Source organism: Cnephaeus nilssonii (genome assembly GCF_951640355.1).
Source record: "Cnephaeus nilssonii genome assembly, chromosome: 5".
Classification (NCBI taxonomy): domain Eukaryota; kingdom Metazoa; phylum Chordata; class Mammalia; order Chiroptera; family Vespertilionidae; genus Cnephaeus; species Cnephaeus nilssonii.
In genome coordinates this window covers 21,505,220-21,531,511 of record NC_137076.1, presented here as the reverse complement: position 1 = coordinate 21,531,511, position 26,292 = coordinate 21,505,220, and the positions used below count along the sequence as shown (strand labels likewise).

Genomic DNA, 26,292 nt, shown 5'->3' with positions numbered 1-26,292 from the left:
GCGTTGCAGCTTCGTAGGGTCTGGGGGCAGCTGGCTCATAGTTGAGACCACAGGAAAGATCCACACAAGACTCACCTCCCCTCTCTATAGTAACCAGGACTGGAGTTCCTCCCCTTAACAAGAACACAGGCAAGAGGGCTAAAACCTTGCCTTGCCAGGGAGGTGGGGCAAGCCTCAGAAAGCTCACGAAGCACAGACACACTTTATTTATATGTGTACATATGTATACAGGCGGCTGTACAGTGCAGGGCCAGCGGCCCCCTCAGCTAGGGGCCAGGGGGCATGGGGCAGGGGGCCCTTTTGGTCAGGCCTGAGGGAGGCACAGCTTCAGCAGGGTGCCTGGAAGTCAGCCCCACCTCGGGCTTGGTGGCCTGGAGAAGGGGAGTGGCGGGGGCTGGGGGCCCTGTGCTGCTTGTTGCATTTTTCGTAGGGGCTGCAGAAGGGGTCTGGGCCTCTGGGGAGAGCTTGGGGGAGGGGGGCTTGGAGCGAGGCCCGCTCTGCGTGGTCCGCTCCTCCACCTTCTCCAGCCCCCAGCGTTCAGGGCCTCGGAGGACCTCTGGTGCGGGAGGCACCAGGGGTATGGGTCCCTGCAACCCCTTGGAGTCCGAGCCCAGAGACCGGGGCACCTCGACCTTGGCCCCAGGCCGCTCGGGCTCTACAACAATGGGCACTAGGGTCGTGCCCACCTCACCGGAGCTGCTGCGCCGGCCTGTCTCATGTTCTTGTACCGGGCTCAGTGCGGCCTTGGCGACCGCCCTAGCCGCCCCACCCAAGCCATCCTCGGTCTGCACGGTCTGCACACTCTGGTGCCGCGTGCCGCTGGCATCCCGCTCCAGGGTCCGGCCTCCGGGAGTCGTCACGCGGGGCTGGGTGCAGGCCTCCCCACTGCCGGGGGACTCCTCTTTACTCGAGGCCCCCATAGGCCTGGGGGTGCCTTGGGGCAGCAGCGGGTCCACTCCCAGGCTGAGGGGCGACTCCTGGCGGCCCAGGCGGCGGACAGCCACCTGCAGGGGCGCACCAGGCCCCTCGACGGGGGGCGTCTCCCCATCAGACTCAGCCAGGCTATGCAGCGCCAGCTCACCGTGGAAGTCCTTGCGGAAATCCGGGTGGCCCACCTCGAGGCTGTGTTTGCGCAGCGCTCCCTTCTTGTCGGCGCCAAGCGAGGTGCCCAGCTTCTCTGCCGACTGCACGCGTTTGAGAAGCGGCGAGCGCGGGGGCTCCGCACTCTTGGGGCGTGGGCGCACCACCGGCGGCGAGGAGTGCAGCTTGGCGGGGAAGCTCTGTGTCGTGTGGGAGCTTCCCACCGTGTGGCCAGGAAGCGGTGGCGGCGATGCCTGCGTGGGGGACGGCGTGTGCGCCAGCGGGGACAGCGGGATGTTGCCGGCCGACTTGCAGCGCGCAGAGCGGTACTGGCGGTGCAGCTTCGGCGACAGGCCGTGCAGCGTGCTGGGCCGGATGTGGTGCGACGCGGAGGAGGCCGGGGAGTTGGGCGTGCTCGAGGCAGGGGAGCTGCTTTGGGACGAGGCACCTGAGGGCGGGCAAAAGGGGGTGTTCCGCTGGCAGGCACCGCCAGGGAACTCCCCTCCTCTCTCCTCCTCCCCTCTCTCCCCTCCTCCCCTTTACCCCCCCCCCCCCCCCCCAGCGTGTGGCCCAGCGCAGGCCCAGAGCTTACCTAGGTAGGCGGAGTCGGGTGTGGAGCGGTAGCTGTGGGTGGGTGAGCGAGCTGGGAGCCCGTGGGTGGGCGAGCCCGGGAGGCTGTCGCTGGACGACAGTGAGCGGTTTAGCGACGACAGCGAGCGGCTGGTGTGAAGCAAGTTGGACTGCTTCGTGATCTTGCGGAAGAGCGAGCTGCGCTTCTTGCTGGGGAATAAGGAGAGGGCCATTTACTTCTTAGAGTCCAAATTCACCACTCCTGGCTCCACTTCAGCCCTGGGACCGCCCACTCCTCTGGCCCCGCCTTCTCCAGCTACAACCCACCTATCAAAACCAAAAGAACTTCCCACATGGGTCCGCTTGGCTCCTCCCACTATGTTTTGCTGGGCACTACTGAGCTAGAGTCACCTATCAACGCAGGACCAACCTCTTCTGGCTCCTCCCACCTCTCTAGTCCCGCCCTCTCCTGCCGCAACTCACCTATCAGGGAGGGACGTTCACCTGCCTCAGTTCAGTCTGGCTCCTCACTTAAATCCCCACTCACGACTTGTCCAGGCCAAACCCACTAATCAAAATAGAACACTCTCCTGGCCCCACCTTCCTCTCCTAGCTCCTCCTACCTATGAGGGAGGAAATGATTTCAGTTGGCCCAGGCTTGCCTGGCTTGCTCATTCCAGATAGAACTCCCTTCTCCTAGCCCTCCCAGTGGACTAAACACACTCAAAAGGACAAGACCACCTCCCGAATGTGCCCTCGCTCATCCATATCTACTGGCCCCGCCCACCTGCCCCAGACATACCGCAATGCTCTTCTTCCAGCCCAGGAACCTGGCACTGTCCCAGCCCGTGCTCTCCGCCCCTCCCTCCCCCCCCCCCCACCCCCGTCCTCTCGGTTTTTGCTCTTTACTCGGTGGTCCCCACACTTCTTCCTCCGGTCCACAGCTGTGGCCCTCCCATCTTAGCCCTGCCCACTGTTCAAACACTGGAGTGTCCCCCGTGCCTGCTGTGTATAGCCCCGCCTCCACACTTGGCCCCACCCACCTCTCCTGGCCCTCCTTAGCCGAGGGTCTCCTGTTCCTCCGGGCCATTTTGGCCTTGTAGCTGCTGCGCCTTGCAGGGCCGATGCGAATGGAGGTATTTTCGAAGGGTGTTGTGGTCACTGCCACCTTGTTGCCACTCTGGGGGAAGAAGGGAGACAAATGCTCTGCTGGAGGCTGTTCCCGCAGCCCAGCTCCCAGGACCTCCGCTCCCCTCTCCCCAGTGTGCTACCTCCCTTGCACTCACCTTAAGGATCAGCTCCACGACCTCAGGATGCACCATGCCATGCACAGGCTCCCCATTCACGTGGGTGATGAGGTCCCCCGCACAGAGCCCTGCCTCCTGGGCTGGGCCCCCCTCTTCCACGTGCTGGGGACAGGGCACCACACAGTGCAGGGTTAACAGGATCGGTAACAAGGACGCTCCCTAAGCTTATGTGCCCCACACCTAGCTCTGCATTGACTTTAATCCTTGTAACACCTTAGGAAGTAGTAATTATTCTTCCCCGTTTACAACCGAAGAAACTGAAGCTCAGAGGGGGAAGGACACTGAAGGTCATAGGAGTCTCCCCCAGGCTGCCTGGATCCAGAGACTGAACTGTCCCTCATTTCTGGGGGTTAAAGGGGTGTTTCTCTACCCCACCCCCATCTTGGAACACAGACCTCACCCATGGGTGCTCACCCAGACAATGTGATGGACACTGTAGACGTCTGAGTCGCCCATGTAGACGCGGATGGCTCGCAGTGTGAAGCCGTACTTCTTGCCAGAGCGTTGGATGGTAATAGGGGAGCGGAGCCCACTGACAGCCGGTGAGTAGTCCCGGCTGGGTGAGGAGTCCCTCGAGGACGGGTTGGAGGAGAGAGATCGTGGAGACATGGGGCTGGCCAGGGGTGAGCTTCCATGAGGGTCCACTGCAGGCAGACACAGAACCATGGTCAGAGGTCAAGGCTACAATCACAGCTCTCCCAGTATCTGCTCCTCCCACCTCCTTAAGTCCCAGGGCTCTTACTGGTCCACCCCTGCTCCTCCCACCTCCTTAAGTCCCAGGGCTCTTACTGGTCCACCCCAGTGCCCATCACTGTGGACAGGAAAAATGCAGCGTCATCATTGGCCTGTCCTGGCACAAATGGGGGCAGACTCTCCCTCCCAGGTGGGGCCCAGCATCACCTGCAGGAATCATGACAGACAAGGCAGTGGCAGAGGCTGACTTGATGACTTTGCCCCCAGTTCGAGAAGGCCGCTTCTCTACTGCTGGGTCCCCTGACAGCTGCTGATGCCGCGCCCGGCGCAGAACCAGGTCATTGGTGGCCCTCGGGCCTGATGGGTCCCCGTCCTTTGAAGGTGGGCAGAGGTCACCTGGGCGTGGTTGGTCAGCTGCAACAGAGCAGGTGGGTTAGGAGGCAGGCCAAGGTCGGGGCATCTCGCATGTGTTCACTCTGCCTGGAATGCTTTCCCACTTCTCACCCTTGTGGGAACGTCAGTTTCCTGGGAGCGAGTAACATGCACCTGGCACAACCCCGGGTACACAGAAGCGCTGAAATGCATTTGCTGACTGAGAGAGCATGGAATGCGGGGTGTTCCTCACGTTGATGAGAACCCAGACGGGAGTGTGTAGAGTACATGAGAGCTTGCGTAAACAGTACCAGGCTTATTGAATGCTCAATGTATGGCCACTGGGGAACTAGGGAAGGCGGCAGGAGGGGGCACTCACTGGCTTCGGAGTCCCCGCCACTGGCAGTGCCATCCCCTTGAGCTGCCTCTTTGGGGACCCGTGCATCCAGTGAGCCTGGGGGATCAGAGGTGGGCCTGGCAGACCTGCGCAGCTGGGTCTCATCCTCATCCTCCTGGGGGGCGCTGAAGCGGCTGGGCTCCAGCAGCGCCGAGAACCGGCGGCGTGCACCCAAGGGTGGACTGGCCTCCCCCTCCAGGAAGCTGGCCTCCGATGCCGAGAAGCGCTTGCTGCTAAAAGGGGGGCGTGGTCAGAGGCGACCCGCCTCTTCATTCCCGCTCCCCAAACCTAGCCCTGCCCCTGCTCACATCTCTGGGGAGCCCCCTCTCCAGGTCTTCTCGCGCAGGGTCAGGCTGCCCAGGCCCTCCCGCTTGCCGGCCACCTTCTCTTCTAGACCCTTGGCACTCGGCTCCCGCTTGCTGCCCCCCGCTGCCGCCACCGGGGTCTTGGGCTCATGCTGGGACAGCTGCTCCATGCTGCTATACACCTGCAAGGGCGGGTGAGCGGTGGTGAGAGGCACGCTCCTGAACCAATGGGCTTCCTGCTACTGGACACGCTCCGCCCTCCCAAGGCTGGGCCCCGCCCATCTCTGAATTGTCCCCCAACCGCCTACAAATCTGCAGCTCAGACCCCACCAAACATATTTAAGCCTTTAGACCCAGCCCATAATCTTTTTAAAAATATGTTTTTATTGCCCCGCCTAACCTGTTTGGCTCAGTGGATAAAGCATTGGCCTGCGGACTGAAAGGTCCCAGGTTCGATTCCGGTCGGGGGCATGTACCATGGTTGCGGGCACATCCCCAGTAGGAGGTGTGCAGGAGGCAGCTGATCGATGTTTCTCTCTCATCGATGTTTCTGACTCTCTATCCCTCTCCCTTCCTCTCTGTAAAAAATCAATAAAATATATTTTTAAAAAATATGTTTTTATTGATTTCAGAGCGGAAGGTAAAGTGATAGAGAAATAGAAACATCAATGACGAAAGAGAATCATCGATTGGCCACCTCCTGCATGCCCCCCACTGTGGGGGGATCGAGCCCACAACCCAGGCATGTGCCCTTGGCCGGAATCGAACCTGGGACCCTTTAGTCCGCAGGCCGACACTCTATCCACTGAGCCAAACCAGCTAGGGCAACCCTGCCCATATCTTTTTTTTAAAAAAACATATTTTATTGATTTTTTACAGAGAGGAAGGGAGAGGGTTAGAGAGCCAGAAACATCGATGAGAGAGAAACATCGATCAGCTGCCTCCTGCACACCCCCCACTGGGGATGTGCCTGCAACCAAGGCACATGCCCCCGACCGGAATCGAACCTGGGACCCTTGAGTCCGCAGGCCGACGCTCTATCCACTGAGCCAAACCGGCCTCGGCAACCCTGCCCATATCTTGACAAATTTGCCCTCTTTCGTGCCCCACCTTCCCAGTTCCCACCCAATCATATGTACCCCAAGCTGGGCTCTACACACCACTGCACGCTGCTCCTCAAAGCGAGACCTTGTGCACCTTTGCCCCGCCCCCACGGCTCATCCTCTCCGCCCCAAGGTCCTGACCCCGCCTCATCTAGACCTAGCTCCGCCCCACTGTGAGTCCTCAGCACCACTGCCGTCCAGATTCTTGTTAGATTCCGCCCAATGCCAAAGGCCCTCCCATACCCCCCAGGCCCTGTCACTCTCAGCAACTTCCCCAGCCGGAGACCTCGGGCCTGCCAGGATTCCCCCAGCTCCCGCAACCCCGCCCCACTCAGGCCCACCTCCAATTCCGTCCTCATCCTGCTAGGAGGAAAAGATCCTCTCCCACCCCCACCCCCGCCCAAGCCCCGCCTCCCAATCTCGCCCCCCCCCCCTCCCCGGGCCTGCCCCCACCCTAACCCAGCCGCGGCTCACCTTGCTGAAGCGCGGGGAGCAGGAGGAAAACTGGCGGATTTCCACCGGCTCCTCCTCCGTCGTGTCATCCTCATCATAGGAGTTCACGTGGTGATACCTATCTGAGCGGGCTGGGAATGGGGGGCGGACTGTGACCTAGGTCACGGATTCACTCCTCAGGGCTGCAGGCCCCGCATGTCCCTGTCCCAGTCCCAGTCTAGAAGCTGATTCTGGCCCTGCTTCCAGGCTGGGTTTCTGCCCAACTCTCAGAGGCTCCATCAGCCCAGCGTCAGAGGCCACACCCACAGACCCCATCTACGGCCCAGCCCCCTCCCCTCCAGCCAGGTCCTGTTCCTGCCTCGTTCTAGGTCCTAGCACTGCCCAGTAGCCCAGGCCCAGGCCCAACTTCAGAACTCACTGCGGTCCAGGCCCCACCCTCCTTTCCTACTAACTGCTCAGACCGAGCCCCACCCCGATGCCAGGCCATCCCTCTCCTCTGTCTGGGTGGCTGGTCTCCTACCCACCTGGGCTCCAGCCCAGGCCTTGCCCAATGGTCCCTCTCACCAGATTCCACCCCCTTTCCCAGCTCACTGTCGAAGTAGCTGGTGTCATCCTCGGACTCCAGGTGGGGGATGAACTCTGCCTTCTGCCTCAGCAGGCCTGTCCAGTCCAGGTCTCGAAAGAAACTGTGCTGCTTTACCTCAAAGGCACCCCCTGGAAAGGAAGGAGTGGATGGGGTCCGGGAGAGAATTCCTGCGACCGCCTATGGCCAGCTCAAGAGCCCAGCCACCCACCCCTGTCTTCTACCCCAGGGCCACAGCCCTTGGGGACCAGCCCTTAGCTGCTCTGCACAGCAGACCCCTTACCTGCCCCGAGCCGGACCAGGGGGTTGGTCTGCAGGAGGCTGGATATCAGGAGCTGGGCGTCTGTCGGCAGGGCCTCATCTCCCTCGGGCCACAGGATGTCATCTGCAGAGCAAGGTGTGTGTGTGGGGGGGTCACTTTTGGGTCCAAAAGGCCCTGGGTCTGCCCATGTCCCCATGCCCCCCACCTGCCACCAAGGAGGCACGCACCACTGATGACCTGTCCAAATAGCTCTTCGGGCGTGTCTCCGAAGAAGGGCACACAGCCCACCAGGAACTCGTAGAGGATGATGCCCATGGCCCACCAGTCCACCGGTTTGCCATAGCCCTGGCGCAGGATGACCTCAGGCGCGATGTACTCTGGGGTTCCGCACACCTAGGGGCAGGCGGTCAGCCTGCACTCTGGCCACAGGAGGGGCCTCGAAGGGGAGCGGCACTCCCCACCATACCCTGAGCCCTGAAGCCCTGCTGGATAGTTCCCCCCACAGTGATCCCCACAGCCACACACACACCTGTTTGTCCAGGAACTCCCGAGCATCCTTCTCGATATGGCCTTCGTACAGGTTGGTGGTGAGGCTCATGAGCCCCATTTTGGAGAGGCCAAAATCCGTGAGTTTGATGTGGCCCATGGAGGTGATGAGGAGGCTGCAAACACAAGCAGGGGTCTCAGGGGTGAGGCTTGCCCACTTCCCTCCTGGCCCCTCCATGCCAGCGCCTACAGAGGGGCAGGGAGGGGATGATGGGGAAAGTCAAGGCTCACTTGTCAGGCTTGAGGTCACGGTGCACGATGCCATAGTTGTGTAGATACTCGAGTGCCAGCACTGTTTCGGCAAAGTACATGCGGGCCATCTCCACGGGCAGCGCCCCGATGTTCTTCAGCAGGGTAGCACAGTCCCCCCCTGTGTGTGGAGGAGGCACAGGTAAAGAGGGAAGCACCCTTGCCCCAGAGTTGTTCACTCCACATGCACGATAGCACCAAGTCCCCACCTCACATCGCCCCTATTATACAGCGAAGGAGAACTGAAGTACAGAGGGGCCTTGCTCTTCCAGGTCGCACAGCGAGTGCCCTCTACCATGCTCCTCCTGTCTTCTTTTTAAATTTTTTATATATTTTTAAATCTTCACCTGAGAACAGGTTCATTGGCCTTTTCAGAGAGAGGTAGGGAGGGAGAGAGGGAGGGAGGGAGGGAAACATGGATGGGGCTGGGGAAAGAGCCTGCAACGCAGATTATGTGCCCTGACTAGGAATCAAATCCGCAACCTTTCAGTGCACAGGACAAGGCTCCAACCAACTTGAGCCACACCAGCCAGGCTCCTCTTGTCCTCTTAACCATCTTCCAAAGTTGGCTTGATCTGAGACTCAGACAGAGGTTGGATCATGAAGGGAGTTGGTGGAAATGAGGTTTGGTGGGTACCAAACGCTGCCTGCTTATCAACTGAGTCTGGGAACACTGCCCTTGATCTCCTGGAGTTTGAATCTTGAATGTCTTGTGCCTTAAAATGTAGATTCCTGGTTCCCACCAGATTTACTGTGATCAGCGTTCATATTTTAGGCTCCCCCAATAGGCATTCCTCCTTTTTCTTACAAGGACCAGATTTCTTTCCAAGTGCAGCAGCAAACCCAAGGTGCTCAGCCCTCCAACTTTTCACTCTCCCCAAAGATTGCTAAACTAGCAGGATGTAAGTGGGATCTGCTGGATGGCACCTCACTATATCAAGGCCTGTCTAAAGGGAAGCCTACACATGGGAGAGCAGAGCCAAGAAATGGAGAGATTCCTGATGACATGGTTTGAGCATCTGGATACAGCCATTTCTGAAGGCAACATGAGTGTTTTGATCACAAGTCATTAAATGTCTTTCTTTCCTTCTGAGCCAGAAAACTGATGATCAGACCTAGGAATGGAGCCTAGGAATCTGCATCTGGCCGCAACCCCAGGTAATACTGACACACACACTGAGAACAAAGCTGGGTTGACTTCCAAATGAGACTTTGAGGCTGGGCCTTGTTCAGGAGCCCCGAGAATGCACACTCACTGTGTGCTCAACTCATCAAAGAGATCCCGATTCCACCCACTTCTCTCCTCTGCAAGACCTTGGACCCATGCAGTTGCCGCCATCTTGGTCTCCCTCTTCTGCCCTCCACACAGCAGCTAAATAAATAGCCTTAAAACGTAAGTCAGACCTTGTCAGCTTAAAACCCTCCAGTGGCTGCCTGTTGCATTTGGCATGAAACCCAATGCATTCCAGGCTCTGCAAGGCCCTGCATGCTTAACCCCTCACCTCTCCGTCCTTATCTCCCCCCACCCTCCCTCTCACTTGCTCACTTGACTCCAGCTCCATTGCTGCTCCTCAAAACAGTGATTTTCAACCTTTTTCATCTCATGGCACATATAAACTAATAACGAAAATTCTTCAGCACACCAAAAAAATATCTATTTTTGTCAACCTGACAAATACAAATAGGTATAATTTTGATTCATTCACACCAAACAGCCATTGTTGTTCTGACAATGGCTTTTTTATTTGACAATCTAACAGAAAAAAAAGAGGTCAGTGCCACTGACTAAGTCAGGTATTGCATGTTTTAAAAATTCTTGTGGCACACCAGTTGAAAATTGCTACTTCAAAGTCCAGATGCCTTCTCACCTAACAGACTTTGTGCTTGGGGTTCCCTCGTCCAGGTATAGTGCAGGCTTAGAGAGGCCCCTGCCCACCAATGTCCCTATGGCCTCCTTAAGCCTTAAGGTCCTCATTACTGTCCTCACTCTATGAAATGACCTGACTGCCTTTGCTTGTTTTGTTTATCGTCTGACTACCTAGAATATAATCTCCACGAGAGAGACATGTGCCTATCTGGCCCCCCACTGTGCCACCAGCACCTAGCACAGCACGTGACATAAGGGAGACAACGGGGGGATATCTATTGAATGAATGGATGGTTGACTAAGGTGTAGAAGTGGCATAACTGTAGCCCCATGAGATCATGTGTGTATCCTAATAACCATAGTATGTGTGGGTTTGAGCAATGATATAATATTTGGATAACTGAGTGGTTGGATAAACATGAAAAATATATATATTGGTGGTTGGATGAATGCTAGATGGCTGGATGGGTGGATAAACTGATGGATGAATTGTAGATGAATGTGTGGATAGAGACAGCTAGATGAGATGGCTGCTAGCATGAAGATTTGGATGAATAATAAAAATACAGATAGTAAACGGATGGATGGTGGATTAATACATAGATAAATAGGTATTGGTAGATGGATGGATGGTGTGTAAGTGGGTGAATAAACTGATGAATGAATAAATGGCCAGACATATAAAAAGATGGATGAATGAAAAATAGATGTGCAACACAGAGTGGATCTAATATATAACTATGGACTTCAGTTAATAATGTATCAATATTGGTTCATAAATTATAACAAATGTACCACATGAATGCAAGATGTAAATAATAGGGAGAGTGCAGGAAAGGGGTATGCAGGAACTCAATGTACTTTCTAATTACTTAGTCTGGAAACCTAAAACTGCTCTAAAAAATGAAGTCTATTCAATTTTTTTTTAAAAAAATAGATGTAGACTTTCAAATTACAGGGGGAAAGTTAGGGAGAGGTGGGGGAGATAAGAAATCAAACGAAGGACTTGTATGCATGCATATAAGCATAAACAATGGACGCAAAACTCTGGGGGGTGAGGGCATGTATGGGTGTGGGGTGGGGGGGAATGGTAAGATATGTACACATATAATACCTCAATAAAAAAAAAATAGATGTATAATGGCCTTAGCCAGTTTGGCTCAGTGGGTAGAGCATCAGCTTGAGGACCGAAGGGTCCAGGGTTTGATTCCGGTCAAGGGCACGTGTCTCATATCTCGGTTGCAGGCTCCTCTCTGGCCTGGGCTCTGGCCAGTGCCCGTGCAGGAGGCAACCAACCGATGTGTTTCTCTCACATCGGTATTGCTCTCTGTCTTTCCCTCTCTCTAAAAAACCAATGGAAAAATATCCACGGGTGAGGATTTAAAAAAAAAAATAGATGTATAATGGATAAACAGATGTATGGGTGAAAAAGCAGATGGATTAGCAAATGAATAGATGGAAGAATGGATGGATAAATGGGTAATTGGATGGATGTTTCTATATTGAATAAAATGAAAACAGATAAACTAAATAGATGGCTGGACAGAAATAAACAGATGGAATGGATGGTCAATGACTGGATGGATAAACAGGTGGAGAGTCACTATGGTGACTGGGGCTCAGGCAGGCCCCTCAGCAGCCCTGACCAGCGTGGACCTCCCTGTTCCCTACAGCTCTGCAGGCAGCCACACCTTCCACGTACTCCATGACCATGCAGAGGTGGCGCCGGGTCTCAAAGGAGCAGAACATGCTGACCACAAAGGGGTTCTCGGCGAAGGTGAGGATGTCGCGCTCCACGAACGCCTGCTGGATCTGGTTGCGCAGGATCAGGTTCTGCTTGTTGATCTTTTTCATTGCGAAGCGCTGGCGAGTGTCCCGGTGCCGCACCAGGTAGACGGCGCTGCAGGGGGGGAGAGCGAGGACCGGCCGTCACCTCGAGACACCCGGCCTCCGCTACCCTCCCCCTGCCAGAGCCCCAGGTGGCTCACCCGTAAGCACCATTGCTGATGAGTTTGATGGTGTCAAAGTCATTCTCTCCAGGCGGTTTCTTAGCCTTGGTGGAGCTGCTGCGGCCCTGAAGGGGGGAGGGGAGACCACCACCATCATAAGAGGGAGACTCTTGTTATCCCGTTATCCATGGGGAAACCGAGGCAGGGCGGGGATGCATCCTTCATCCCAGTGCCACAGCGAGGAAGCAACAAAATCAGGGCTTGAACCCGAGACTGTCTGACTTTGAAGCTATAGTCCCAACTTTTTCCCATTAGGAAAGAAGCCTACAAAATAATCACCCTAATACAGAAAGAACTCCCAGAAATCCATAACTAGAAGCCTAACAATTGAAGAGAAAAAATAGGCAAGATCTGTGACCTAGAATGTAGAGCTCTTAACCATACGAAAAGATGCTCAACCTCACATATAATGTCAGAGGGCAAATTAAAACTACCCAAGATACCATTTTTTTCACCTAGCGGATTGGCAAAAGGAAAAAAAAAAAGAAAAAAATCCAAAAGACTGACACACTCTGTGGGTAAAGTTGTGGGGAAACAGGTATTTTTATACCTTGCTTTTGGGAGAATACATTGGTATAACCCCCATGGAAGGTACTTTTGTGTATATAGAATTATAAATGTACATTCCCTTTGATTCAGGATTTCACTTTTGAAATAATTCTACAGATAGGCTTGCATATGTGAAAATGACATATGTATGTACTATCTTGCTCATTGCAAATATTAGAAACAATTGACATGTTCATCGATAGCAAATTGGTTAAATAAACACATAATGGGCATTTGAATAAAGGAATATTGTGCCCCCGTTAAAAAGAATGAGAAATTGCCCAGCCAGCGTGGCTCAGTGGTTGAGCAACTAGGAGGTCGATTCCCGGTCAAAGTTTGGGATTGAGGGCTCAATTCCCAGTAGGGGATGTGCAAGAGGCAGTCGACTAATAATTCTCTCTCATCATTGATGTTTTTATCTCTCTCTCCCTCTCCATTCCTCTCTGAAATCATAAATATTACACAAAAAGATCTATGAGATTAAAAAAATAATGAGTCCTGGCCAGGGTGGCTCAGTTGGTTAGCATAGTCCTGTGCACTGAAAGGTCAGGGAAAATACCCAGTTGTGGGTTTGATCCTGGTTGAGGTGCATACTCAAGGCAACTGATTGATGTTTCTCTCTCACATCAATGTCTCTCTCTCTCTCCCCCCCCCTTCTCTCTCTCTCAATCAATAAAAACATATTTTTAAAAAATATTGAACTGATATGCTTCTAAGAATGTAGCCTAAACCTTCCTTGGGGCAGTCTCACAGGCAACAGCTGTGAATAGCCAAACACAGGGCATCATCTATATATATAAAAGCCCAGCGACCGGAATGGCAGGACAACCAGAATGACTGGTGGCTATGACGTGTACTGTGGCAGCCAACCGGTCTAATCTGGGCCTCAATCGCCCCCCCATCTGCACCCTCCCCCACTGGCCCAGCCCCCAACACCCCAATCAGGGGCGGGGCCAGCTGGCCAACCTCCCACTGCTCCTCCCCCCCGCTGGCCCGGCCCAATGGGGCCCTCATTGGGGTGGGCCAGCTGGACTCCACCTGTGAACGAATTCGTGCACCGGGCCTCTAGTGTACTATAAGTTTAGTGGCTTCACGCAGAAATCGGTGGGAGCATGGGCTTCTGATGCCTATAACCCGAAGGGGTTAAAGTCTGTGGTTTCCACAGAAGCACTGCCACATCATATTCGCCACACCAACTTCTGATTTTACTGCATATGATTATGCTTGGAAAAACAAAGTTCCAGAACTGCAGAAAATTTTCCAGAAATCTATGGTGTGCCCATCCACCTAAAACGATGCCTGCCTGACCAAATGTTCACCAGACCACCAAGGCATGACAGTGGGAGGCCTCATCTCCCTCTTCACAGCCCAGACAAAGGAGTTAGGCTGCAAAGAACTGGTTCCTTTTTGGCATAAAACCTTTGAATTTTTATGGTTTCTGTAAAAAAAATTTTTTTTACTTGAATGGCTTAACATTTTGCAAGGAAAAATAAAGATAATAAGACAATATTTTGGTTTGTTTATGAAAAGCACCTGGCCTGAAGGAGCTCATTGGACAGTTAAAACTATTCAAAGAAATGCTGTGATTCTTCGAGTTGATGCAGCTGATTTCCCTGGAGGCTGCACATAGGCTTATTTATTTATTTTATTTTATTTTTTTGTTAATCCTCACCTGAGGATATTTTTCCATTGATTTTTAGAGAGAGTGGAAGGAAGGGGGAGAGACACACAGAAAGAAATAGCGATTGGTTGCCTCCTGCATGCATCCCAACCCGGGGCGGGGATCAAACCTGCAACAAAGTGCCCTTGACTGGAATTGAACCTGGGATCCTTCAGTCCGCAGGCCAAGGCTCTATCCACTGAGCCAAACTAGCTAGGGCTGCATATGGGCTTATTAACAGCAGTTTGTGCTGAAGTCCTTGGGGACTAATGGTGGTGTTTTTGAGCATGGGGTGCAGAAGCCTTTCTGGATTGGATGTGTCTGAGGAAGGAAGGCGAAAGCCAAGGCCAGGTGCATAGACAAGAGGTTTGAGTTTGTAGTTACCTTGGGGAGTTTTCCATCTTGCAGTAAAATGTTCATAGAAATTATTGGCAGCATGCCTCTATCCATTGGATAGTTTGTTTCAAAGGGATATTGCCTCATCTCAGATCTTTAGTGAAATTTTATGTGTAATTATTATGTATTTATTCCACCATGGGAACAGAACACCTGTTTCATGTTTCATTTTAGACCAATGCCTATTTTATTAATGCAGCTGATACAAAGTCTCCTTTATCTTTTAAAAATGTTATGACTTTTAAGTTATGATTTTGGTTGTGGAATAAATACATGAATGAAAGAAAAAAAAAAAAGGTAGCCTAAAAATATTTGACACAAAAACTGACAGAATAGCCCTAGCTGGTTTGGCTCAGTGGATAGAGCGTCCGCCTGCGGACTGAAGGGTCCCAGGTTCGATTCCAGTCAAGGGCACATGCCCAGGTTGTGGGCTTGATCCCCAGTGGGGGACTTGCAGGAGGCCGATCCATGATTCTCTCTCATCATGGATGTTTCTATCTCTCTCTCCCTCTCCCTTCCTCTCTGAAATCAATAAAAATATATTAAAAAAATACACAAAACACTGACAGAATTATAGGGAGAAATAGCTCAAAACAAGGATTTAACACATATCTCAGAAACTATGAGATCAATCAGGAAAAAGAAAAAAAAGAATAGGGAGATGGAAGATTTGAATCACTCAATTAGCAAGTTTGATTAAATGGAATTACGTAGAATCCTACAAACAACAATTAAAGATAAATACCTTTTTAGAGTTTTAGACTTTTGAGTGATGTCATTCCATTACCTATTCAAAAAATTAAACAAATGGCATGTATAGTGAGATTCTTTTAAATATATATATTTACATATATATAGGAAAGGTGTGTGTGTGTGCGCGTTAATAGATACAATCTGAAACAAATGCCTGGGGCAAGGCAGGCCAGGTGGGGGCCATGGGTGACTGGGGGCAGGTACCCCATATCATAGGGCAGCCCACACCCAGTGCCAGCTGGTCCCACCATAGTGTTGTTAGAAATTCTGATTTATTTATTTTTTTTCAAAAGAAGGCCCAACCCCAGATCTGAGGCAAAAATCTTCTGATTTCTATGTTTTGCTTCAAAGTTTTGAAAAACACTAGATAGTTTAGACGAAGCACACGCATGGCCTATGGCAGATAGTTTCTACTAGACTTTGAACCATCTTCCAACGTGTGGCTGGCCTGGCAGTGGGGTTGTGGCATATTTTACTACGCTGAGCTCTTAGCACAGAGAGACACTCAACTCACTCAAAACCCCATGCATGGTTCCTCAATAAATTAAACAAAGAATTACCCTATCACCCAGCAATTTCACTGCTAGGTATATACCAAAAGAATTGAAACAGTTGTTCAAGTCATATACTTGTACACAAATGTTCATAGCAGCACTATTTACACAACAGCCAAAAAATGGAAGCAACCCCAGTGTCCACCAGTGGACAATGGATAAACAAATATGGTATATCCATACAATGAAATAGTATCTACCTAATAAAAGAGTAACATGCTAATTGACTGTACCTTCATGATGCCCACCAGCCAATCAAGAGTGAGTATGCAAATCAACCCAACAAAGATGAGGGTTAATTTGCATATGCAGGCACCGGGCGGCTGGGGGGCGGGGCGGGACGCTTGCGTTGTCGCCATGGCAATGACTCAGGCATTCTGCATCACCCCAGCTACTCCAGGCCTCTGGGCAGCGTGGGAAGGCAGAAAGGCAGCTCCGGCCAGAGTGAAGGCCTATTCTTGCACAAATCTTTGTGCATGGGGCCTCTAGTTCAGTCATAAAAAGGAATGAAGCACTGATTCATGCTACACCATGAATGAAACTTGAAAACCCTTTGCCGACACAAAGGCCCACAGAGTGAATAATGCCATGTGTATGAGATGTTCAGAACAAGCGTATCCAAGAAGACAGAAAGCAGGTCAGTGATTGCCATGGGTCAGGGGAGGGGAGATGGGGGATAACTGTAATGGGTATATTTCCTTTGGGCGTGATGAAAATCCTCCAGGACTAGATAGAGGTGATGGCTGCACAAGCTGTAAATGTACTAAATACACGGAATTGTTCATTTTAAAATGGTTAAAGTGGTAAATTTTATGTTATGTGTAATTTACCATAAAAAGAAAAAGGCCCATGGAGGAAGACCTATTATTAACCCATTTGACAAATGGGGAAACTGAGGCTCGGAGCAGAGATCAAAAGATCTACCCGGCCTGAGGGCAGAGAGCCAGGAGGTGAACCTATCCAGCCAGAACCAGCGTGCTGACTGCTGCCTCCCGGCCTTACCTCAGACAGGTCGTCCTGCTCGGGCGTGTTGGAGCCGCCACTGTCCTGTTCCTCCAGATGCACCACGTCTAGGAAGGGACTGAGAGTGAGTGGAGGCTGGGGTCCCCGTGGATTCACCTCCAGCCCCCTGTGCCCCCAGCTGTCACCTGGAAAAGGGTCCCGGGTGAGGCCCAGCTGGCGGATGATATAACGAGGGATATCTGTCTTGACCAGGTGCCCCTCCTTGGCGTGGCCCTCCGCTGCTTCTAGCAAGTGGTAGAACTCCTCGGGGTTGAATTCCTGAGGCAGGGCAGGGGCGGGCTCGCGGTGGGCTCGGAGGGGCCCCCGCCAGCCCCCTCCCCTCTCCCAGCCCCCTCACCAGGCATTCCAGCAGCCTCGCAGGGCGAGAGATGATAATGAGCAGTTTCTTCACCAACTGGGTGACGAAGGCCACCTCCAAGCTCTCAGAACGTTCATAAGCCTGGGAAGGGGAGCACAAATGTGGTTGGCCTGGGGGTGGGATGGTGGCACATGTTACACAGGCCCTGCCTCAGCCAGGCCCCTCTCCCAATCCCACGGGCTACCCCCTGCTACTGCTGTCCCATTTTATAGGTGAGAAAACCGAGGCGCAAGCCTCACAGTGAAAAGAATGATCACTATTATTATAGCAGGCACTGTCCAAACACCTTCACTCATTTAATTCATGTCCAAAGCAGCCCTATCATGTGAGCTGAGTTAGAATCCCTCTGACTGGCTCTCTCCCAGATCCCCGAGTGGCTCTCTACTTCTCCTTCAGGTTGCCACGCGGTTGTCACCTCCATGCAACGGGGTGGCACTAGGAGCACGGAGAAAGATTCCTGCCTTCCTGGGGTTCATATCCTAGGATGGGAGATGGACAGGAACATGAAAACAAGCCAATCCTGGCAGCACCTCAATCACCATTACCCTATTCCTTTTTCTATCACATGAAGACCCTTCCAACAGGTCACATATTAGCTTTTCTATCATGCCCATCAGGGTGAGGGGAAGAGGCACGCACCTTGGCACCAAAAACCTTACTCTTCAAGATCACTAACACTTTAATGCGATATTTGAAAAATCGAAATGAATGCAAAAAATGCGTGACAAGCAAAAGTGCAAAATTTAAATAAGGACAGGATGCAACGAGTGCTGTGCACAGGCATGTTGGAGCTTGAAGCAAAAGGGAAAGTAAGTGACACTCTATGTGGGCTTTTAAAATCTTTAATGGTTTTTATAAAAATGTTATTATTGATAAGTTTGTTTCCACTAAAACCAGGAAAGTAAAAGTATAACAAATCCTGGTTTAATTATAAATAAAATATTTAACCTAAAATAATGTTAAGGGGTGAGGAGGGCTCGATCCCCAGGAGCAGGGGTACAGGAGACAGCCAATCAATGATTCTCTCTCATCAATGATGTTTTTTTTTAAATATATTTATATTTGATTTCAGAGATGAAGGGAGAGGGAGAGAGAGATAGAAACATCAATGAGGAGAATCACTGATTGGCTGCCTCCTGCACGCCCCCCACTGGGGATCGAGCCCACAACTAGGGCACGTGCCCTTGACTGGAATTGAACCTGGGACCCTCCAGTCCGCAGGCCAACGCTCTATCCACTGAGCCAAACCAGCTAGGGCAAATCATATTGATGTTTCTATCTCTCTCTCCCTCTCCCTTCCTCTCTGAAATAAATAAAAATAGATTAAAAATAAGTAAATAAATACCTACTAGATTATTTTTTTAAAAAATAATAATGTTAAGTTTTAATATACCTACTTTTCAGCTTCTTCAGTAATTACTTTCATATTCTGGGGGCTAGGGGGAATTAATCACATGCCTCATCCTAGTCCCAGCCCTGATGCCTATTGTTTATCTTCTGTTTCTTCCTGCTAGAATGTCAGCTCCCCTAGGGCAGGGACTCTTTTTAAAAATATATATATTTTATTGATTTTTTACAGAGTGGAAGGGAGAGGGAGAGTTAGAAACACTGATGAGAGAGAAACATCAATCAGCCACCTCCCCCACAACCCCTTCTGGGGATGTGCCCACAACCAAGGTACATGCCCTTGACTGGAATTGAACCTGGGACCCTTGAGTCCGCAGGCCGACGCTCTATCCACTGAGCCAAACCAGTTAGGGCTAGGGTAGGGACTCTTCAGCTTCTAGGTCAGTGCTGGCCTCAGGCTAGGTTCTTAATAAATATTTGTAGCATTAAAGAATGAGTGAATCTCCTTTTTATAGCAGAAGGCACAGAGAGGTTACGTGACTTCGCAAAGGCTGCACAGTAAATAAGCGATGAGCTGGGTGTGAATATATGCTGTTTGAAGTCTGTGCTCTTGACTCCTATAGACCTAGTGGCAAAATCCAAACTCAGATCAGATTTGATGCCAAAGTATGTAATCATACCAACATGCTGTCCTTCCGGGCAGAGGGCTAGGAGCCCAGAGCCCTATATTCTGGTCCTTACACCCTTATCCAACCTCATCTTCTCAAAACAGTACAGTCACTTGGCTTCTGCGCTCCTGGAATTTCCCAAACTGCCTCCTCACCTCAGGGCCTTTGTATGTGCTGCTCACTCTGCTCAACACACATTCCTCCCAGCTTTTTTTTTATAGCTGCCACTTCCTCATTATTCTTCTTCCAATTTCAAAGCCACCTCCTCCAGGGAGGCCTCCTGGACCTTACAAGGAAAGCCCTAACACTCCATCTGGTTGCCCTATTCTATTTGCTTCATAGCCTTAAAAATCAGCTAAAATCATTGACTCCCTTGGTTTGTCTGTTTTCCTATTCCTGCCCATCTCCCATACTAGGATATCAACCACAGCAAAGCAGGAATCTTTCTCTGGTTTGTTCACTGTTGTGTTCCCAGTGTCCAGCACATACTAGGTGTTCAAAAAATGCTATGCATTATCATTGAATGGGGGCATCACCTTGTTTACTTTCATTTATTCATCCATTCATTTAATCAACATTTATTGACCACCTACTATGAGCAGGGCAATCAGGATATAACAGTGAACAACAGTCCCACCTGTGGGACTGATACTGGAGTAGGTGAGACAAGAAATAAGATAAGAAAAACAGACATTATGACGGATGATGCTAAGTGCTAAGGTAAAATCTTAAAGAGACAGTGGATGGTGAGTGTGAGCAGAGTTTGACATTTTATTTTATTTTATTTATTTATTTTTTACTGGTTTCAGAGAGGAGGGTAGAGGGAGAGAGAGATAGAAACATCAATGATAAAAATCATTGATCAGCCAAAACCGGTTTGGCTCAGTGGATGGAGCATCGGTCTGCGGACTGAAGGGTCCCAGGTTCGATTCCGGTCAAGGGCATGTACATTGGTTGCGGGCACATCCCTGGTGGGGGGTGTGCAGGAGGCAGCTGGTCGATGTTTCTCTCTCATCGATGTTTCTAGCTCTCTATCCCTCTCCCTTCCTCTCTGTGAAAAATCAATAAAAGATATATTTTTTAAAAAAATCATTGATCAGCTGCCTCCTGCTGAATAGAACCTGGGACTTCAGCCTGCAGGCCAGCCACTGAGCCAAACCAGCTAGGGCCAGAGTTTGACATTTTAAATAGACAGGTCTACAAAGCCAACCTGAGCCCAGCCAGCTTGGCTCAGTGGTGAGCGTTCACCTATGAACCAGGAGTTCATGGTTTGATTCCTGGCACATGCCTGGGTTTCTGGCTCCATCCCCAGTGTAGGGCGTGCAGGAGGCAGCCGGTCAATGATTCTCTCTCATCATTGATGGTTCCATCCTTCTCTCCCTCTCTGAAATCAATAAAAATAATCTAAAATATTAAAAATAAAAAGCCGACATGAGAAGGTGACAGTAAAGACCTAAAGGAGGTTAAATACCTACTTCCCCCGTTAGGACCATGTCCTTTTTTTCCACCCCTGAATCCTCAGCTCCCCACCAGCGCCTAGAACGTGTTAGGAGCCCCGCGAGTGGGTGTGGGGTGAAGGATGGCATTGGCCTGATTTTGGGGTGCAGAGTCTGGGATGGGGCTGGCCTCCCGAGCACTCACATCCTGCAGTAGCTTCTCTAGGTTCTCCTGCAATTCGTAGAAGTAGACGGTGGTGATGAGGCCGTCGCGGGACTTGGTCAGGCAGTCCCGGGCCAGCTCGATGATCTGGTGGTGGATAAAGCTGAGCACGCCATCGGCCAGCGGCAGCACGCTGTCGGGTTCATAGGCGCGGGTGAAGTCACGCAGCTTCTCCTCCATCTGCGCGGTGGCCTGCGGGTGGAGGGAGGCCAGGCAGCGTGAGCGCGCGGGGCCGGGCTTAGCCCAAGGGTGGCCGCAGGAGCCTGCGCTGAGCGCGCCGGCCACCAGGGGGCGCGCGGAGCTAAGGCGGGCGGAGCTGCGGCCGCCCAGCCTCCCCGCAGCCGCCTGCGACCCCGCCTCACCTTCGGGAACCTCTCCTTGTAGACGTGGTTCATCATCACGATCTCGTTGTCATAAGAGGAGGGGGAGCGCCCGGGGCTGTAGGAGAGAAGCCCATCCTGTCCGGTCCTCTGCCTGTTCACGGGGACTGGGGTCTCGCGGTGCACAACCCCCAGACTCGCTTGGAGTTGGGGGAGGGGATGCCGGCCCACCTGAGGCTCCTCGAGCGGGGCCGCACGGCTGGGGAGCGGCGGCCGCCATCCTCGTCCGTGATGCTCTCGGTGCTGCCGAAGTGCTTGGAGAGGAAGTGGAGCTCGTCCACGGTGGGCTGGTAGGGCAGCTGGTGGAGGCGCTCCTGGGAGGAGCAGGAAGACTGGGGGAGGGGCAGAACAAGGGTCAGAGCTACTGCGGGGCGGGGGGGGGGGGGGGGGGCCGCAAATCTTGGGACCCTGGCCTCGGATTCCTGGGGTGGATGGACTACTGGCAAGGTTGGTATTAGGACCTGATTAGGACTATGATCCGGGATGTCCCAGGGCCCAGGTTGGGACTCCAGGCAACAGAGGGATGGGGACAGACACGGGTAACAGTAACACAGACATAGATGTGACGGGAGAGCCTGTGAAAACCTGAGAGTCAAGTCACATCCCTTCTCGGTTCAGAACCCTCCATGGCTCCCACGGGACTCAGAATGAACACTGAAGTCCCTCCCACACCCCACAAGGTTCTGCACTACCATCTGGCCCTGTCTCTCTGCCATCACATCTGCCCACTCTCCCCCTCACTTGCTCTATTCCAGCCACAGAGCCATGGCTTCCTGTTTCTTTTCTTTTTTTCAGAGAGAGAGAAAGGATGGTGATGAGAGAGAATCACTGATCAGCTGCCTCCTGCACGCCTCACATTGGGGATTGAGCCTGTAACCCAGGCATGTGCCCTGACTGGGAATCTATCCATAACCTCCTGGTTCATAGGTCGACTGGCTCAACCACTGAGTCATGCCAGCTGGGCTATGGCTTCCTGACAAACCTTGAACAAGGCAGACACACTCCTGCCTCAGGGCCTTTGCACTGACTGTTCCCTCTGCCTGGAGCACATCTACTGTGGATTAAATGTCACCTCTCAGAGAGGCCTCCTCTGAACACACACCTATCTCTTCCTATGCTTGCCCTCTGTTGTTTATTCTTGCTGTATTTATCTCCTGACGTATTACATCTTTATGTAAAAAGCCTTTCTATGACTTCCCCTTACATTTAGAATAAAATTCACTCCCGCCCTGGGCAACAGGCCCCAGCATAATCAGGGTCTCAGCCTGCGTTACCTCGACTCCTCTACTTATTTATTTGTTATTACTGGCTGCTCTGCTCGAGGGCAAGGATTGGCTCCGCTTGGTCCTTGGTCAGGGCCTGGCATGCAGCCAGGGCAATCACAGACCCACAGATATCTCTGGAGAGACACAAGGACATCCACTTGATTCTGTAGGTAGAATCCTCTTTAAAATATATATATATATATATATATATATATATATATATATATATATATTGATTTCAGAGAGGAAGGGAGAGGGAGAAAGAGCTAGAAACATCAATGATGAGAGAGAATCATTGATTGGCTGCCTCCTGCACACCCCCTACTGGGGATAGAGCCTGAAACCCAGACCTGTGCCCCTGACCGGATTCGAACCTGGGACCCTTCAGTCCACAGGCCAGTGCTCTATTCAGTGAGCCAGACCAGCTAGGGCCAGAATGCTCTTTTTAAACATCACATCACTCATTCCCCTGCCTAAAACTCCCTACCCCGCCCTAACCAGTTTGGCTCAGTGGATAGAGCATTGGCCTCTGGACTGAAGGGTCCCAGGTTCGATTCCGGTCAAGGGCATGTACCTTGGTTGCGGGCACATCCCCAGTAGGGCATGTGCAGGAGGCAGCTGATTGATGTTTCTCTCTCATCGATGTTTCTAACTCTCTCTCCCTCTCCCTTCTTCTCTGTAAAAATCAATAAAATATATTAAAAATAAACAAAAACAAAAACCCTTCGTACCCCATCAGTATCTACTAAAATAAATTTTAAATGCACATAATCTATGACCTACAAAAGCACAATGTCAAATAGTTCAGATTGAAATTTTAATATGATACAAAAAAAAGGCCTTTCTATGACTTCCCCCTACATTCAGAATAAAATCCACCTCCCTGCCCTGGCCAACAGGCCCCAGCATAATCAGGGTGTTGGCCTGCCTCACCTCGACTCCTCGACTTCCAACCCAAAGTCCAACTGCACAAGGTTATTTTCAATTTTCCCAATGCGGCCAGTTCTCTGTTGTTCCCCATTCCTTGAACACCCGTCCCTCCCTTCTTCCACCTGCCAAATTCCTGCTGATCCTTCACCTCGGCTTCAATGCCAACTCTTCCAGGAAGCCTACTTGACTCTCCCCTAGCTAAGTCAGTTGCCTCTTCTCTGCTATCACTTCCCCTTACACTACTCCCATCACAGCTCCAACCCCCCACGTTGTAAATGCCTTCTTACTGGTCTACCTCCCTCCATGAGGGCTTTGTGAATCCTTGGACCCTGCTCAGCTTGTAGAGCTCACCCACCACATGACAGTCACATGCTAAATGTCTGCTCAACAGCATTCCAGTGGATGGATGAGCAAACCAGACACACAGGGAGAAAAGGGGGCAGAGGGACAGAGGGACTTTGGGTATTGCAGTGGGTGAGCAAATGGGCTCTGGGTAAAGGGCAGACACCTGCCGTGGCTAGCTTTGGACACTTGGCAAATGGCTTAATATTATCTGTAAAATAAGTTGGTGATGAATAGGATCCCCAAGAAGTTATAGTGAGGGTAGAGAACAGGGCTGGGGGTGAAAGGGTGGGGCCTGCAACTCACTAATAGATGGACAGGTGACTCTTCGAGGACAAGAAAAACCCAAAACACTCATTAAGGCCAGCCCAGCTGCTGGTCTGGGCATGGGCCTTTGGGTTAGAACAGTGGTCGGCAAACTCATTAGTCAACAGAGCCAAATATCAACAGTACAACGATTGGAATTTCTTTTGAGAGCCAAAATTTTTAAACTTAAACTTCTTCTAACGCCACTTCTTCAAAATAGACTCGCCCAGGCCGTGGTATTTTGTGGAAGAGCCACACTCCAGGGGCCAAAGAGCCGCAGGTGGCTCGCGAGCCGCCGTTTGCCGACCACGGGCTTAGAAGATCCCCTGCCCACCCATACGACACTCACCGAGACAGTGGAGCTGGGTGTGTTGGTTCCATAGCCAGACGAAGGGAGCGAAGCCAGAGACCAACGGCGTCCGTCCGCCCTGGAATCCAGCCAAGGTGCTCAGAGGCTACCAGGTCCCCCAGTCCCCTCCACGTCTCAGGTGGTGAGAGAAGCCCCCGGCCATGGCCAGGGCAGGGGCTGGGGAAGTGGATCTGTGCTCTGAGATTCCAAGGCCCTCCAAGTCAAGGAGGCAAAGGGGAGGTCTTCTAGTCAGGCACCAGTCTCCTCTGCTCCTTCCCAGAACCCTCCTCTCCTGCCATACTCAGCCACACTGGTCCCCAGCAAGGACCCCAACGAGGACCAGAACAGCCCATTCAAAAAAGTTATCCCAGAGGACCCCAAAAATCAACCCCAGAGGATCTCCCCATGAGAAAGCTCACAGAAGCAGACCCCTTGGGTCTTCTCAGACACACACACACACACTAAGACAGGCTCTCCCATCAGACACAGTCACTCTCCTGGCCACACCCACTAGTGTTAGTGTGACTAGTGTTCATGGACTGAGCCACACACATTCACAGGTGAACCATACATGGACCCAAATACCACACTTTTCCACCCTAACACAATTGCACTCGCAAAATCAGGCATCCAATCACATATACACACAGACACTTACAAAAACCCCAACACTTTCACTCTAATACACACACAGCTACACACTCCCTCACACACACTCTATCCACTCTTCTACATTCACACATACATCCAAGATACCCTCACGCACTGTCACACATTCAAACTCTCACACAGCCACACACCCATTCACACTCCCACATAGATTACACATTCCCGTGGAGACACACAGGGCGGTGCATATTCCCTCACCTATTCACACACATTTACAACCCTACAGGTATACACATGCATTCACACTCACACACGTTCACACTCACATGCGGATACATATTCTCCATGGACACCTGTGTAGGCACAGGCTGCGTCACATATGCACAACCTCATAAACGTACACTCCCACACACTGGCATACATCGACGGCCCGGTGACAAGGACACACTCCCACACCCTGGACTCCTCCCTCCTTCCTCCTTCCAGGCACTGCCCTCGCTCAGCCCACCCTCCGTGCAGGTGGCCACATTAGGCCCAATCTTGGAGCCATTTTCTGGTTTCCATTCCTCTCAGATGAATTCCACGGACAAGAGAGGCCTTCCTCCACTCTCCCCGGGGACATGTCCTCTGTCCTCACAGTCTGCTGTGTCTCCCACACCACAGCCTTCACCAGCCTCTGCAGTAATCCTGGCTCTCTGGCCTGCCACCCCAACTCAACTCCGAGGACAGAGGAGGCTCGTTCCCCCTGTGCTCACCTCCCAGAACACAGCCTGTGTTCGGACAACGCTTTTAGAATGAGTCAAGTTCAAAGAAAAAGAGACCCCTCCGAACACACGGGTGACTCCCAGAAGTTCCTCTCCCAAATATTCAAGGAATCTCTCTGCCCCCGCCAATGTTGCCAGAGGCCCCAGAAAATGCATTCAGAGACACTCAGAAACACGCAGACACCCCCTCCCTAGAGGGAAACCTGAGATTCCTCCTCCTGGGCTCGCAAGAAATAGCCCTAGGCGCCCTCCCCCACGGTGGGGATCGAGAGCTCCTAGTAGGGCACCGCGTGGTCTGCGCTTGCGCACTTCATCTCTGTTGGCCCCCGTCCTGTTGCTATGGAAACACCCGGCCCGGAGCGCTAGGCGCGAAGCGGACCCAGGGCTTCCGCTGCTCAGCGAAGGAAACCCCTTCCCGCCCCGGATTTCGCACCGGCGGTTGGCCCCACCCTCGTATAGGCCCCGCCCCCCAGGCTGGGCGCGGGTTCCCGCCGGGACCTTGGGGCACTCAGCGGATCCCTCCGGTCCTGACCCAGGTCCAACTGGGAAGGGAACAGATGGCGGCCCAGACGGTGGGTGGGGGA

At 52.1% G+C, this 26,292-nt stretch overlaps 1 protein-coding gene across 3 annotated transcripts in view; it reads right to left on the bottom strand.

The window, feature by feature from the left end:
* Positions 1–93: 93 nt before the first annotated feature.
* MAST1 (microtubule associated serine/threonine kinase 1) overlaps positions 94–26,292 on the bottom strand; it is a 28,606-nt gene continuing 2,407 nt past the window's right edge. Inside the window, exons 4-26 of one of the 3 annotated variants that reach the window (XM_079771725.1) lie at positions 24,336–24,414; positions 21,315–21,475; positions 21,126–21,201; positions 20,746–20,955; positions 17,069–17,170; positions 16,857–16,989; positions 16,711–16,778; positions 11,776–11,861; positions 11,479–11,687; positions 7,903–8,041; positions 7,655–7,787; positions 7,353–7,518; positions 7,147–7,248; positions 6,872–6,994; positions 6,302–6,411; positions 4,728–4,906; positions 4,402–4,649; positions 3,858–4,064; positions 3,372–3,601; positions 2,937–3,059; positions 2,694–2,830; positions 1,673–1,860; positions 94–1,528 (exon numbers count right to left, since the gene is read on the bottom strand). In XM_079771725.1, coding sequence (XP_079627851.1) covers positions 267–1,528; positions 1,673–1,860; positions 2,694–2,830; positions 2,937–3,059; positions 3,372–3,601; positions 3,858–4,064; positions 4,402–4,649; positions 4,728–4,906; positions 6,302–6,411; positions 6,872–6,994; positions 7,147–7,248; positions 7,353–7,518; positions 7,655–7,787; positions 7,903–8,041; positions 11,479–11,687; positions 11,776–11,861; positions 16,711–16,778; positions 16,857–16,989; positions 17,069–17,170; positions 20,746–20,955; positions 21,126–21,201; positions 21,315–21,475; positions 24,336–24,414 — 4,471 coding nt within the window. In that variant the 3' untranslated portion in view covers positions 94–266. Of the gene's footprint in view, positions 1,593–1,623; positions 1,861–2,693; positions 2,831–2,936; positions 3,060–3,371; positions 3,602–3,857; positions 4,065–4,401; positions 4,653–4,727; positions 4,907–6,301; positions 6,412–6,871; positions 6,995–7,146; positions 7,249–7,352; positions 7,519–7,654; positions 7,788–7,902; positions 8,042–11,478; positions 11,688–11,775; positions 11,862–16,710; positions 16,779–16,856; positions 16,990–17,068; positions 17,171–20,745; positions 20,956–21,125; positions 21,202–21,314; positions 21,476–24,335; positions 24,415–26,292 lie in introns of all 3 variants that reach the window. The other 2 variants (XM_079771724.1, XM_079771726.1) reach the window with 2 other exon arrangements.